Here is a 16227-nt window from a genome sequence, read left to right as displayed (position 1 = left end):
TCAAACTACAGCACACTTGGTTGCATGCAAAGTATGAAATAGTTCACATCATAGCTGAAAAAAGGTCTGCGTGAACAAGAGTGAGAAGAAATGGTGTGAATGTTGGTGGGGAAGTAAAAACAAGAGTATATCAAAACAAAGAAGCAAGCTAAGAAAAGATGCAAATTGAAAAGCCACACGCACACGCTCACACAGAACGGCCGGACACACCGTCACCTGACTCACATATACTTCCAGACTGGACCTTGAGCGAGGTCGCAGGACTGCCAGGTCGCCAAAAGAGCGACTGCGTCTTAGTTTCTCTATGAGCGTTTCTCGGAGCGCGTGCAAGAACGAGAGCCGCTGGCCCTGCCACCGCCGCGGCTGCCACTTCTTTGGCATCGATGCACGCATGCGTGTCACAAGAGTGGTTACAATTCATTAGTCACAAGAGTTTAAACTCGACAGAAGCATACAAGCTTCAGGCATTGTATTATTCAACAGCTACTTTAATGGTTGGGTTAGGGGACATAAGAAAACTGCAGCCAAGCTTGTAAGTCACATGTATGCCAAAGTCCAATGCATTCCTGCAAATACAGCTTATGGTGATAAAATACTTGTAAATGAACTACACTGTGTAGTTTTACATGGCACTCACAAAGAAAGAGGTGTCCTGGAAAGTGGGCGTCTCGGGTGTTCCCTGGCTATACACAGACACCCGTCGCTGCAGGGCGGTGGCCTTGCTTATGTTTCCAGAGGACAGGGCAAGATCCTCGACATCAAATGGACTGTAACAAAAAGAAATACATGTTCACGTAGAATATAAAACAATATTTTTAAGAATTAGTAAGCATGAAGTCATCTCATGTAATTTAGCGTCACTTCCTTGATCGTCCAAAAGAGGGCAGCATACATCAACATTGTGGTGAAACGCTACACATTAAAAGCTTTTTTTATCATGTTTTAATAGATAACGGTCACTTACAACCAGGCGACCTCCAGGTTTAGTTTAATGGTACCCAGGTCATTGACGTCCACAGCTACCACTTGAGGCATTGCGGTGAAAAGGTCCTTGGTTTCACAGATCACACTGCCCACAAGAATATGGGTAGCCAAGCCCTTCAACTCCGTCACCTGGTGGATGGTCAGCACAAATGTCCCAGGTCAAATTGGAAAAGGGGAGTTTAACTGTTTAAACACTGCTTTACCAATACACTAGCAAATAAAAATAAAGTCAGTAATCAATAGAAGTCAGTTACTGAGCAAGTACATACAAAAGCAGCGCTCAGAACTTAGCGCTGATTCAAAACGGTAAATTTATAATAATGATTTGTAAGTTTTACGCAAAGAATTGTGGGTGGCATCGGTTTGACGACATTTGACTTAAAGGGATAGTTCACCCAAAATGAAAATTCCGTCATATTTACTCACCCTCAGATTGTTCCAAACCCTCATTGACTCCCATTGTAGGGAAAAACAATACCATGGGAGTCAATGGGGGGCGAGATCTGACATTCTTCTAAATTTCTTCCTGTGTGTTCAGCAAAACAAAGAAATGTATACGGGTTTGGAACAATCTGAGGGTGAGTAAATGATGACAGAATTTTCAATTATGGGTGAACTGTCCCTTTAACCCATGCAAATATAAATACATAGGGAACCTCAAATTTTTGAGATTGCGATACAGAAGCACAAGTTAGAAATAATAATAAAAAAAAACGTAGTAAGCGACAAAGTGTGGCTTGGGTTCTGGAACAACCTTTCAATCAACCAATCACACTGCAGGAATCAAGTTCACAGCGGACTGCAGCCCACCTTGATGTTGATGAGATCTGTAATGAGGGGCGTGAAAACCATCTCTTCTCCATCCCAGCTCTGCTTTGAGTTTGCTTCGATCTTTCCCTTCAACTTCCACCGCTGTCGACCGTATCTCATGAAAATCTGTCGGGAGGAGAGACATATAAACATTTGTGAGTCTGGGGGCAACATTTACAGAAATGTGCAGTTATTTTGTCAGAGCAGTAAAGAAAAGGGAGTTTCGGTTTTTGGTTTGACTAAATCTCATCAGGTTGGGAGGGTGCGTACAGTCAGAAGAGAAAACGTTGCTGGGAGAACTGTGATTATGGATGTACTTGATGTACTTGGCATAACAGCGGGCAATTACAACAGCCGTTTAGTCATTCGGTAGAAGACAGATGCATGGGTTTATTACTGGGGGAAAAAATCATGACATTTCACGATTTTCTAACTGACTTACCTCATATTGATCACCGGGACAAAGCCTGGCAAAACCAGCCAATCCTGAGACGAAAGGAATTGAATAAAGTGCTTTTAATCAAAACAAATAATTGGAAGCTTTCCAAAACGGGAGCAAAATATCAAAACGTCAAAAGGGAGTGATTATTTTCACGACAATCTTGTACCTTTCATTTTGATATGAAACTCTCCCAGCAGGTTCTCCAGCTCGGCCTCAAAGGTGCTCATGTTCTGAGGAACAAAACACAGACGTTCACAAAAAAACAAACCGCATCAGCCGTTGTGGCGTCTTATATGAGATCAGCCGGTGTTCGTCTCTCTGTAAAACTGCACCCGTCACACAAGTGCGATTTTGTTCCTCGTGTTGTAGAGGTCCTCACATTTTGGCAGCCAAATGTGAAGAATTGACCTCATATGTGTTGCCACGTGGACCTTTCAGCATTAGAGATAAACTATACATTTTATTTTAGGTAAAAGTTCTTTTATAAAGATATGTAACCATCCAAACCGGAGTGACAACAGTTTTCCGCTGCAGTGTAAGCAGATTTACACATAGACAAGACAAGTCGTGTGCATGATGTACCTCAGTATACTCTTTATATCTGCGGCTGACCTCGGCCAAGCTCTCACGTGTGCCTTTGGTGGAGGGAGAAGCCGTGAAGGCCTGTTTCATCTTACAAGCGCCGTCACGCAACCGCCTCTGAATGCAGAAACCCTCATACAGCTCATCAACCTGTAAAACACAAACGCACAATAATGGACCAGAGAAATTACACAAACGCACACGTACGCATGTGGCGGCAACTAAAGATTGCACGAACGCTTCCTTTGATTTCTAAAGCGCTGACGTGTGCTATTACGTTGCCCTATTCAGCCCACAAAACACGGCTTATACAATCTACTGTAATGTTCTGCCGGTACAATGGAGTGTTATACTGTATTCGGTGTTGAAAAATGAATTTGAACACTTCAAAAGCAAACGCACAATGATGTCTCAACAGTCCTCAGGACAACTGCATACGCCGTACCGCCGTGACGGACGAGCGGCCTCGTAGCCACGGCCTTTATCATGGAAATGCACATTTAGCACATTCCCAACTCACTGAACACTGGGCGGCTCAAATTAGCTATGCTAATCCTACCAGAGAGAGAGAGAGAGAGAGAAATGGGGGTGAGCACATAGAACGCAAGTGACAGAACAAGTGAGGCATAAGGGGCAGCAGGAGAAAAGAGTGATGGTGGAGAAAAACAGAGGAGATCGAAGCTAAACCAAAGAATTAATAGTGAATTTTTGCCATCATCATTCTTGCAGCACCACAGACAAACAAAATGTTAAATATACACAGTGATTATGCGAATCATCTCAGCCAAACTGATTCAGAATATGAATCACAACGATGATTCGTGCGATTGCTTTAGAATGATTCCAACAGCACAATTCAAAGGAACACTTTCCCCAAACATCATTATTTTAATTCATGTGCCTTTAATAACTTATAACTATATAATCTTTAATAAAAAATGTTAAGTTCCTCCCTCATTAAAACGACCTCTTCACTTCCTGTCACGTGTAATGGCGTGGGGGCGGGGCTATCGGAAACTGTTTCTGCTAGGAAAGATAGTAGCAATTGACAATGCGCCAATCAGTTCTGGATGGGCGAAATCAAGTCCCGCCCTACATTTTTTTCTCATTTTTAGAAGTTGTTCACTCGGATATACGTCACGATACGGAAAAGAAGACAATCGCTACTTCAGTTTCATGACGACTTGTAATTTGAAATCCAATCAAATTGGATTAACAAGTCATATCAATTTACCATTTAAAATTTTGACCAGTGGTTAGTTGCCGAAACTTATTTTTGTATGTCAAAATTGTTTAACATATTCTGCTAAGTTGAAATAATACATATACATTTACACGTTTTTAAATGTGAACTAAATGACTTGTACAGCCAGTGTAATTCTAAGTCAAATTTAGAGCAGTAAAAACACTTGTAAAAAATGTATATTTTGAGCAAATTTAGGAAAATTGACACGTGAACAGATCCAAGCCATAGGTTTCAAAATGGCGTCACATCAATAACCTTAAATCTCATTGGATCTTATGGGTTTTGTGATGAAACATGAAAATATGAACCATAATATGACAGCATTTTAATAGAAAATCATTTGTGATGGACTGAGAAAATGACGTCTGGGATGGCATGTGGGTAAATATGAGAGAATTTTCATTTTTGGGTAAACTCCTCCTTTAGTAGCATGAAGGTACGGGTTCAACACATTTAACACTAAGTGCGTGCAATCACGGACAGAGCAAAAAAAACACACAAACAAAATACACATAAAAGTTTTCCATAGTGAGTCATTTAGTTTGAAGATCCTTTTGTAATGTACTGTTTTTCTTAGGGCGATGCAAAATTTGCCAGATGCTAACTCGAATGGAAATATTGAAACGCATGCAGCGAAGGGCTGTGAAATATTGATGCGTGGCTTTTTTGATGTGGCTCATTAGGGGGTGAGGGTGAGAAAAGAAACAATCTGGGCTAATTCCTGTCTTTGGTTAGAGTTTATCATCTGTGTGTATGATGGATGTGTGTTGTGCGATGTGTGGGGGTGGTTTATGAAAAATGGCATACACTAGAGAAACTGTGTGTGTGTGGATAGAGTGTCTGGACGGTGGTCCTGTGGGTTTAATTACGCTGGGTGAAAAAACCCCACCCAAGTCTGGAGAACTCCACCACATACTGTAATCCCACCGTACCACACACATACACAGGCGTACCGTCACCAATCGCTGCCTTGCTGTGGTACACAGCTGCCCGTTTATTTGACTACATAAACTCCCCTCGTCTGAATTCTAGCAGCTAAGGAGCATGGGAAATGAATCACCACGGCCGCCCCGGGCCCGGTGCGTCCTGTCTGATGAGTGAATTTTGATGAGTTGCATTTTGGTAAAACACAAGTCTACAGAAAAACAGCATCTACATATAAAGGGGAATTTTTGGTCCTGAGGTGCAGAAATGGTTACTTAAATTATTTATGTAGTTATATTGTGTCATAATTGTTTTTTAACAACATATAAAGACTCCTTCTGTCTTAGGACTGGAATTAAATGTGAAATGTTTTTATTTTTGGCGGCCTTAAAGCAGGGCTAGTCAACTGGCGGCCTGCGGGCCAAATGAAGCCCGCCAATCATCTTTACCTGGCCCGCCTTAACATTTCAAATAAGTGGAGAGACTTTAAGAACTGCAGCATCCTTCACAACTTTCAAAAAACAGCTCAAAACATAACTGTTCAGCATTTATTTGACTAACCAATAACTGTCTATGTCTTGGGTCTAAAAAAACATAAAAAAATTGTTGTCCGTTCTCTCCTTGGCTTACTCCAGCTTTAATCCTCCTAGTAGCATGGGCTTGTAAACTAACGGTACTGTTTAGCGTGTTGACAAAAAGTTTATATGCTCTCCTACTTGTAAGTAGCTTTGGATAAAAGCATCTGCCAAATGAATAAATGTAGATTTACGAAAACAACTGTTCATCTCCCTCCAGAACTTGCACTTCAAAGGATCTGCCCTTCTATGTGCGTGGGCACATGATACGATAATAGCGTTCAGTTTCTTGCATAGACCAATTGATTAGCTTTATAAGACTGCAGTTTAACGTCGAGGGGCAGGCATTACTTTTGTGCTGAATGTTTTGGCGTTTTTGACTTTTATTGATTTGACTTTCATTAATTCAACCAAATATCTTCATAAATATCTTCTGCCACCTACATCTTGAAAGTACTGGGGACTGGGGTTGAGTAAATTAAAAGCAATTTCATTTTTGGATAAACCAACGCATTAAGGAATATAAAATACAATTAAAAAGACAATATCCCCTTTAATAAAATATCGTGAAAATGCACAAATACTGGATGCATTATTTGTGTGCATGTTTTAATATATCACCTACAGTATATGTATAGCAAAAACAACAGTATAAAAGGAACAAAATGCAATAAATAACAGAAATACAAAATAACAGTCGAAATGAGGATATGGTAAAAAAAACTGGCCCATATCATATTTATACTCTTAGAATCTGACCCTCAAAGAAAAGTAGTTGAAGACCACTGCCTTAAAGGGACAGTTCACCCAAAAATGAAAATTCAGTAATCATTTACCCACTCTCAAATTGTTCTAAATCTGTATAAATTTCTGAAGAACACAGAGAAAGATATTTGGAAGAATGATTGTAACAGTTCTTGGCCACCATTGACTGCCATGGTAGGAAAAATGACAATGGTAGTCAAAAGCGCCCCAAAACTGCTGCTTTCCTACATTCTTCAAAATATCTTCTTTTGTGTTCAACAGAACAAAGAAATCTTAAAAGAAATGTTTGTTACCATGGTAGTCAATGGTGGCCAAGAACTGTTTGGATGCAAGCATTCTTCCAAATATCTTTCTCTGTGTTCATCAGAACAAAGACATTTATACAGATTTGGAACAACTCGAGGGTAAGTAAATAAAGACAGAATTTTCATTTTAGGGTGAACTGTCCCTTAAGACTCCTAGAAAACACAGTTCTTTGAATGTGAAATGGGCTTCATAGTATTCACTGACTGGGTAAAAAAACTTCAAATAACAGCCTCTTTTCAGATTTTGCATTACATTCTGATATTATCAGACACTTTTGTTTGGAGATGCAGACACGTGCTACACACAGGAATGTTTAGGAATGTTTAGCTCAGACTCAAAAGATCAAGACCGAAGAGGTTTGGAGTTCTAAAATTTACAGGGTGTTTGCACGGCACCTTATTTTTAGCTCATTTCAAAAGATCACGGAACTGTCAATGCTGTCCTTCTGAAACCTTGTATCTCCATATTTCGTCATTTATATTTTTGGTCATAAATCATTATTATTAGTCACCCTTTATGTTTGTTACTGTATTTTGCAACTAACAAACCAATAAAAAGTTTTAAAAAGTGCTTTCAATGCTTTGACAACACAGTATCATTTCAGTACAGTGGTTTTTTCCATCTCCTGTAAAACAGTGAATTTGGACATCCGAGGTTTCAGAAGCACATGATGATTCCTATTTTAAACAGCAATGGCATATGTGGTGTAGAAATATGTTGCGGTATATCCGTACGCATGTTAGCATGCCAATCCTCACACTCCCAAATGACATCCCAAACATTCCCAAAGGCATGTACAGAATTAGTCTAAACAGGAGTCGCGACAAGCAGGATTGTGGGTAGCTCAGGTTGGCTGCACAGGGTCCGGCAGCCTTTTGTGTTTGTTCGAACAACATTTATGGAAACGGACGCAGCAGAAAGAAGCACAGCCTCTCTTACACACTCTGCCAAACTTATATTGCCACTGTTAAATATTCATGTCCGCTAAAAGACCGATTTGCGATTTCATCTGCTGTGCCCAAAGCATTTGTTCTTAGAGGCGACGCTGGAAGTGGGTGAAACAGACCGGCAGCGACCAAACACAAGTGCCCACTTCCTCTGAGCAAGAGAAGTTGGCACAACAAGCCAAGCAGTGATCTGCTTCACTTTTCATTGTGTTAAAGTCACAGACAGAGCCGAAATGCTTAAATCTTACCCATTTCCCCCAAAAATTGTCGCAAAAAATGTGTCAGACACAAAATGTGTGTCACTATACTAGTGTTGTGTTCTGAAGGATTAGGCATCTGGGGCAGATTGAATCACACACACCCAGATTCGAATTTCTGCAAACCGCTGGGAGCATTTCTGGGCACAGGTTTCATTTTAGATGACAGCAGAGGTCCGAGGCGCGCCTCGACCCACCCATGCATGTGCGAACAGCTGTTGGGCAGCATAGTGTCCATCGCAAGTGTGAGGGTTCGGATTAGGCCTACCGAGTCAAAAAACAAGCCAAAAGCACACAGCTGGTCCAAATACACCACGAAAACATGCGCACAGTACGATGGCGGTATTTTAAAAGAACTAAGTCATCTGGCGGGTGGAAAATCCTCTTAAGTCATGGGTGTTTATGGATTCAGACCCCCCCTACCCAAACAAAATAAACCAATGCCTGACTAAACAAAGATTAAATTCACTCACATTAAACACTCTTTAGGGCCCCGATCAGAGAATATGGATGATAACAGAAGATATCTATCATGAGGACATCTCAGTTCGTACAGACTTTGCAAGAATTAGCTGGAACTCGTCTGCAAGATCGAGCATGATCTACTTCTGAGATGACACCTGCCCAACCTGTTGTAAAACTTCCTGTTGGCATTGCTTAACTTCCTGTAGGCATGTGAGAAAAAAGGGCTGCAATGGGCATAGATATAAATAACTAGATGCTAGCATCTGTTTCTGTGGGCCGCTATCCGTAGGTCGTCAGCTATATTGGAACGGTGCGAGCAAGTCCGTTAACACTCAAAATCAAGCTTACTGTGTATGATTATGAAAACATATTTATTGTTGCGTAAGCTCAAACATTATATCTGCTACACTAACACATGACAACAACGAAAGGGTATCCCATTTTCAGGAATTTAAATCCCCATGGTTTCCACAGCCATGGCTTGTGTTGGGGCATTCTAGTCAACTGTGAGTGATGTCAGTGGACTGTTCCAAGATGGCGGACACGTCTACGTGCCTGGAGGGCTTGAATGCGGCATCTAGTTATATATATCTATGTGTGATGGGGAAGTTAATACAGCTTTTTTTCTGTGAGAGGCACATAACTATAGTCTCGTCATGACAGAAACATAGATATCGATTGCCTTAATTCATCACTGGTTTATTTACCCACAGCACTTACAGGGATCAATGTGTTTCTTTCTGCTGACTGTGTTAAACAGAGGCTATGAAACAAAACAACAGCATCAGGGTCATTTGTAGTAAATCCTTGTATGCGCATCGATATTTCATTTTCCTTATTCATCAAGCCATGGAAAACTGCTTAAACAGGACAGCTAATAACTGAAAAGACTTTGATTTTATCTTTCTGCATAAAGTTCCTCAGATGTGCACAGGTTCAGTTTAAAACTAGTTAAACCTAACTTAAATTTAGTACAACTCCCAGGCCAATCAAACCCAAAGCCCAAGCGAAGCATAACTTAATTAATGGCTCCTCCATCGATAGGGATCTCAGTTGTTTTTTTATTTATATTTATGTATCAACGTTTTCCTTTAAAATTCTTCAGGATAGAATAGATCTATATAGAATATATATCAAATAGAAACAAATCGAAAGAATGTTGCCACACAATATATAGTGGTAACAAAATACTGTGGATAATACAACTTAAATTATTTGGTAAACTCTGATTTGCATATTTCGGTATCTTGACAAATCTGAGTACACTGCCAAAATGTCAAAAAAATACTTGAGAAGCAAAATGTCATAGTAAATAAGTCTTGTTCATCTGATAAAATATCAAAATTAAGTTGAGTTGATGCTTAAAACAAACAAAGCACATCCAAACTTTACTCTTACCCCATTTTAACATCATAAGTCAATTAACTTCTAATTAGCTAAATTATTTTGAATTTTTAGACATTTGGTACTGAAAAACAAGACAAAAAATATTTTCTCAGTTTTAATCTCAGTGCTGTCTAGAAGAAAATTTTAAATTTCTAAGATTTGATTTGTGATTGTCAAAAATGTACTTAGACATTATACTAGAAAATAAAAATAAAACATTTCATATTGGAACCAAGTGCTAATATTTTTCAATATATATGAAAAGCAGAAATTCCTTATATATAATGTAATAATATAATATATGAACACATATAAGTATTATTCTATATATTTTTGAACATGGGTAGCTGACAAATAAATCTTACATGTGTCCTATGGTGTCACAGCAAAAATTTAGAAAAAACTAACAACGACGATAACTCTCTCTTATGCTATTTTATATTATAAATACAATATAAAATATTATTAACAGTTTGTTTTATGAATTTTGGCTGTCACACCATAGGACACATTTACAGTTTATTTGTCAACTACCCATACAGTGTATATACTAAATGAACATATTGACAGTTAATGGATATAAACATATATTTTCTTTGCACAGTGGTCTTCTTTGTGACTTTATAAGAAGTGGCAGCACAGCTCACCTTTTTAACATTTCTCAAATAGTTACACTAAAATCACAGATAAAACACAGAGTACTTCTCTTAGACATGCATGTGCACATTAACACCCTGGCTTCAGTCATCAGAGGTTTGTTCATCACTAAAGGGAATTGCTTTGACCTACATCCAGTGCCAATCTTAAACAGCATGAAACCCAGGAGAAAACAGCACTTCTGCAAATTACCTCAAGTCAGGCACAAAATGTTCTAACTGCTAAAATGTAAACAAAAATGTTTTACAATCAATAGTCTCTTTGGCCTTATAATACCACACAGTTTCAAGTGTTCCTGTGGGCAAGCTGAACGTGGAGGCTAATTTCAAGCGTGTAAGGCTAATTTGAGCTAAGAATTGCTCTTCAACAGCCTCAAAGCTCCCATCATCAAGTTGCCATAGCTACCCTGAGATAAGACGTGCTGCTGAGCAAACCGCTACTCCTGTTCACTGCAGACACCCACCTGACACCTGCGTATCACTAAAACCCTCCGAACACAGCATGACTCCGAGGAATGGAGAATGCCAAACCAGGTGACTCAAAGTGACTCAGGACATTAGAAACACAGAGCGGCCGTGTCCTGATGACAAAACGTTGCACCGCAGTACAATGCAAGTACAGTAACTTGGACATTTCAATTAGTGTAATGCACTGACATATTCAGAAAAACATATTCAAGCCAAGTACACATAAAATATAAAGAGTATATAATTCACCTTGCTCATGTGGAACTCCAGTCGTCGCATGTATCGCTCTATAGTCTTAATTTGCTGCCAGAGAGAAAGAGGACAAAAAAAACAAGAATGCCGTTTCCTTTTAATAAACAGGTTAAGACAAGTTAACTTCTCTTAAGACCTTTAAAAGATAGTTCACCCAAAAATGAAAACGATGTCATTGTTTACTCACCCTCATGTCATTTCAAACCTGTATGACTTTCTTTCTTCTGCAGCACATTGATAACCAAACAACACCGAGCCCCACTGACTTCCATTGTATGGACACAAACCCCCGAGACATTTCTCAAACCATCTTCTTTTGTGTTCCACAGTCATACACAGGTTTTGACATGAGGATAAATAAATGACGTAAGAGGTTTTATTTTTGGGTGAACTGTCCCTATAAAAGTGTGCGTTTAGGGACCCTACCTTGTCCAGATCATACAGCACACCCTAAAAAACACATAGAAAGGTAAAATCAGTGGAAATACTTGAAAATCAACAAATCACTGTTGTTATTTTAAAACGTTCATTTGCACTACATCCCGTTACATAAATTTCAATCCGTTTCAATAGACACCCTGACGATGTCACATCCTGTCTCACCAGCCTAGAGTTCCTCTTCATGTCCTTCATGAGGGAGGTGAGTTTCTCCAACTCCGTCTGATGCACCTCCAGATACTCACTGACAAAAAGAAAAGAGGACATTAACACCACTCTTTGTGAGGAACAGCGATTCGTCTAGTAAATGTGCGAACAGAGAATGCGACTGTCTGGAAAAGGAGAAAACTGTGACTCACTCCAGGCCTTGTTTGAGGGCTCCGTAAACTTCTTCCACTCTTTTGGGCTGTGGATCTCGTGAGCTGCTGCTGCTGCTGGACTTGTGGCCGGACAGATGGGGCTTCCTGGGCTTTGAGATGGGCTTCTTCTGCACGGCTGAGTTTCCAATGAAGGAGTTACACCTGAGAACATACAGACGCATGAGAACACATTCTGGTCAAATATTACTTCAGAGGAGAATGAGACTTGTTGTCTCAGTGGTTCACGTTGGCCCTCGTTTATGCATATGCATATAAATAATAACCTTTATTAATTGCTAAAGCCTTTAAAGATGCCTTCCAAAACCCGGACTAAAGCTGGTAATGCTCTGTTTGTAATGTCACTCTTCCTCTATGCTTCTTGATATTTAATACTTCTGTCTAAATGCAGGCTGCTTATTAGCTCGGCTCTGATGTGACAGCCGTCGCCACATCTAATAATATCCCGTATTCTTATTTCTTAATGTCACAATGGCAGTTGGTGGTTTGACATGTCTGAACTTGTCACATGCAGGCGAAGAGCACTGGAGGTTTGACTGCGGTAAATCTAGGCCACTGTTTAGCACGTGCTGTTGCCTGCGGGTCATTCACGATGCACACAATCATTTTAAAACACACGCGCTCTTTAATAGTAATGCTTTCACGGTTTCACACTCCATTCTTGGTTTAATGCCCAGAGACGTCATATTTAATTAGATTTATTTGCACTGTTTATGATTTTAATGACTTTTACATTGGCCTATTAACTTTGCTAAAGATTGTGTCAATAGACTAGATTGACTCTCTTTTTTTACGACTTGAAAATATGGACGCGTTAAAGGGATACTTCACCCAAAAATGAAAATTCTCTCTACATTTCCTCACCTTCGAGTTGTTCAAAATCTGTACAAATTTCTTTGTTCTGATGAACAAAGAGAAATATATTTGGAAGAATGCTTATAACCCCCACTGACTACCATGGTAGGAAAAAGGCCCCCCACTGTATTCAACAATATTCAAATGCCCCGTTCCCACTCACATAAATCTCAACATTTCAACCCAATAAAATATTTCAGGGCTTGATATTTTAAAACGTTTTAAATTATTAGTCATTCTGAGGCCCCCTTGAGAACCGCTGATCTAATGTGATGATTATTACTGCAGCGCTTTGGATGCATAGTTATTGTAATTCAAACACTTTGTACACACATCTAAGATCTCCCTTCCCTGCAAATCCTTATAACACCTGTTTAAATGCAGATGTAGTTCATATAAAATGCACAAAATGCAATTTTGCCATACTAGGTGTCCGTGAGGTTTTATATTTATCCAGGAAATATTTCGCTTATAATGGAGTCTTTAATCCTCTGACAGCACATGTGACCTCACCGTGAGCGTCTCTCCTGCAGGGTGCTGAATCCAGCAAACGACTGACTCCGGATGATTCCATTGGGCCCTCCAGGAGAGTGAGTGCCAGCAGCCATGATGTCTGGGAAGCGGGATGACACTCCTGCAGGGGGGAAGAGAGGATTATGGGTAAGAGCGAGGTCAGCTGCACGGATAAGAGGGACGTGCTACGTGGAAATGAGTGTATTTGGTTTTTTAGCTTATTTTTCAGCTTGCAACTGTTCTGTTGAGGAAATGCTCATTTCGAAATCCAAATCCAAATGTTATGATTGGGGACCAAACTATTGCACACTGTAGCAGTGTGTTGAAAATAGCATGCCAAAGTTGTTCGGATGCTACGTTGTTTCTATTTGATTTTTAAAGAACCCGTGTAGATGAGCATTTTTTAGGGTAATACTAAGAATTGAAGACAAATGGATACGATGCATTATGCAAAAAGAGTTTTCGTTTTATAACTTAATCTCTTGCTACATAAACAAAAGCTCACTTACTCTCTTGTGTACACAGAGATGTAAAAATAGCAATACGCATTGAGAAGACCCCATACGGTGCACATTCGCAGGTTTATAAACTGCTCAATGCCACCTGAGCCCGCAGCAGTTTAAGACACAAAAAGAGGCACTTAGAAACCTAACAGTCTAATGGACTCTAGAAACCTCAACATCATCACTCATTTCAAACGAAAGGCAAGAATCAAAATAGCAAAAAAAACCTGTCATACAATAAAGCCTTCAAGCTAATTCCTGATCTCCTTAGTCAGTGTTGGGTAAGTTACTCTCAAAAAGTAATTAATTTCTAGTTACTAATTACATATTCAATAGTGTAATTAGATTACTGTACAAATTACTCTCTCCAAAAAGTATATAGTTACTTATTACTAATTACTTTCTATATCCTACATCAACCTTGATTAGTTAAGTGATTCAAGGGCATGAAACGGCTCTTTTAATTGATTCAAATAAATAATATTAAACTACATAAAGTACTCTTATTAACTGACCAAAGTATTACAAATGTGAGAATTATACATTAAATAAATACGGATTTTAAAGTTAGACTTTGAATTTTGATGTCAATTCCACTATTACACACACACATATTACACAAAGTATTTAGTTTAATTACATCAGAAGTAACTGTAATTAAATTACAGAAAAATAAGAGTAATCCCTTACTTTACTTTTTCCAAGGGAAAAGTAATTAAATTACAGTAACTAATTACTTAGTAACTAGTTACACCCAACCTTGTCCTTAGTTACAGCTGATCTCCAAACTCCCATAATACATCAGAGCAAAGCAGGATGATGTCAATGATTTGAGGTTAATGAAGCAATGAGATCAGTGATGTGAGAGAAGCAATGATTCTCTACATAATATAACCATCACAACCCCTCCTGGCACTGTGATCTAGAGCATAAAACCAAATCTAGGTTAGAGTATGCATCTACTAAGTAGACAGATATGAACCTTCCCTTCAGATCTGTTTGTGTATATTTGAATAGTTAGTATATGGTATGGCGGAGGTTACGCTGCATATAGGGGTGGTGTGCCGGGGTAACCATACACCTCTGGGTCTCTGCTTTGAGCAGCGGATTATCATAGACACATAATTGCTGGGATGGAGCTACACAAAAGCAACGGGGCACTGTGATCCGTCTTGTTTTGCAAGGGAAAGACAAAAGACCCTTGTTATGACATGTACCAGGCTATTTATAGGCACTGTAACATTGGCTGCTTTGACTTTACAACGTGGACTTTTGTACCTTGCTGTACTTTATTTTACTGACAAATAGTTTGGTTATTCCGATAACAAAAGCTATTAATAGGTTGAGTACTTCAAGTGCATGCAATTCATTGAAAAAGAACATTAAAGTTACAACCTGTTGCTATATTCCATACGACTACTTATACTACACCCTAAAAAGTGTGTTATGAAAAGTGTACTTCTGAAAAAAAAACATCTCTCTCAACAGGTATTGTTCAGGCTATTGTTGAAACTAGTAACTTTGTATTAGCACCTATTGTATTATTGCTCCTGTATGACATATCGCTGTATTGCTCCCTGAACTCTCTGTAAGTCGCTTTGGATAAAAGCGTCTGCTAAATGACTAAATGTAAATGTACTTTAAGAATACTAATTTTAACACCCTATGGTTTGGGAAGGACATACTAATTCTGATTTCGAATACTATTTAGGACGGATATTATGCGAATTGGGAGGCAGGATGTCCCAATAAGGGAATAGCCGCTCTATCGCCATCATCTCTGTTTGAAACATAACATTTCTGATTACTTTACATAATTTTATGCGTCAAATGAAATGACGTCAAATCACATTTCCCATTAAATCGTACCCAACAGGTATACTTCTAAATCTTTATGATATTGTAATTTGGGATAGGGTTTTTATGAACCACTTTGAAAGACGTAGAAACTGGTCCAAGCAGAACTTTCGGTTTCTTTTTTTTAATCTTTTTATTTTACATGTATAACTCAATCTTAGATATTTGTTTAACATTTTGATTCGGTAATAAATGTTCTATTGGTTGTATTTTGTTCAGACGTTTGTGTAGTGTTTGAACTGAAACAGGTTCTTCTGGACCAGCGTTGAACCAGCGTTGTTTACGTCTTCTAAAGTGGTCTATCTACTTGCTCAATACCTGATTCTTGTTTATTTTAAACAATAAAGTAACAGATTGCAGCTTTAAACACATAACAAATAAAATGTATAAAAAGACAAATTGCACTTGTTAAACTCATAAAAGTCTAAAACTGCAAACTCTGCCAAACAATATCACCACTTTGCAACTATTTATACTTTTACAATCCCAAAACACTAATTGTGGATGTCTGGATGCATGTAATAAAACCTTTAATAAATAAATCAAATTAGTCTCGTACAAAAATAGTCTAATAAAAAAATATTTTCTGTTTAGAATGACAGAAGTCAACACAAGGAAA

General features: G+C 38.8%; 1 protein-coding gene across 3 annotated transcripts in view; it reads right to left on the bottom strand.

Annotated features, from left to right (window-relative positions):
- ripor2 (RHO family interacting cell polarization regulator 2) overlaps positions 1-16227 on the bottom strand; it is a 48418-nt gene that overhangs the window by 8964 nt on the left and 23227 nt on the right. For 2 of the 3 annotated variants that reach the window (XM_057354966.1, XM_057354967.1), the window contains exons 2-13: positions 13249-13369; positions 11863-12024; positions 11669-11747; positions 11492-11515; positions 11063-11116; positions 2819-2968; positions 2403-2466; positions 2237-2280; positions 1795-1920; positions 965-1113; positions 638-767; positions 226-372 (exon numbers count right to left, since the gene is read on the bottom strand). In XM_057354966.1, the coding sequence (XP_057210949.1) occupies positions 226-372; positions 638-767; positions 965-1113; positions 1795-1920; positions 2237-2280; positions 2403-2466; positions 2819-2968; positions 11063-11116; positions 11492-11515; positions 11669-11747; positions 11863-12024; positions 13249-13369 (1250 nt within the window). The remainder of the gene's footprint in view (positions 1-225; positions 373-637; positions 768-964; positions 1114-1794; positions 1921-2236; positions 2281-2402; positions 2467-2818; positions 2969-11062; positions 11117-11491; positions 11516-11668; positions 11748-11862; positions 12025-13248; positions 13370-16227) is intronic. The other variant, XM_057354968.1, reaches the window with a different exon arrangement.

The sequence above is a fragment of the Triplophysa rosa genome, linkage group LG16 (assembly GCF_024868665.1).
Source record: "Triplophysa rosa linkage group LG16, Trosa_1v2, whole genome shotgun sequence".
Taxonomy (NCBI): domain Eukaryota; kingdom Metazoa; phylum Chordata; class Actinopteri; order Cypriniformes; family Nemacheilidae; genus Triplophysa; species Triplophysa rosa.
This window is presented reverse-complemented; position numbering and strand designations above follow the sequence as displayed.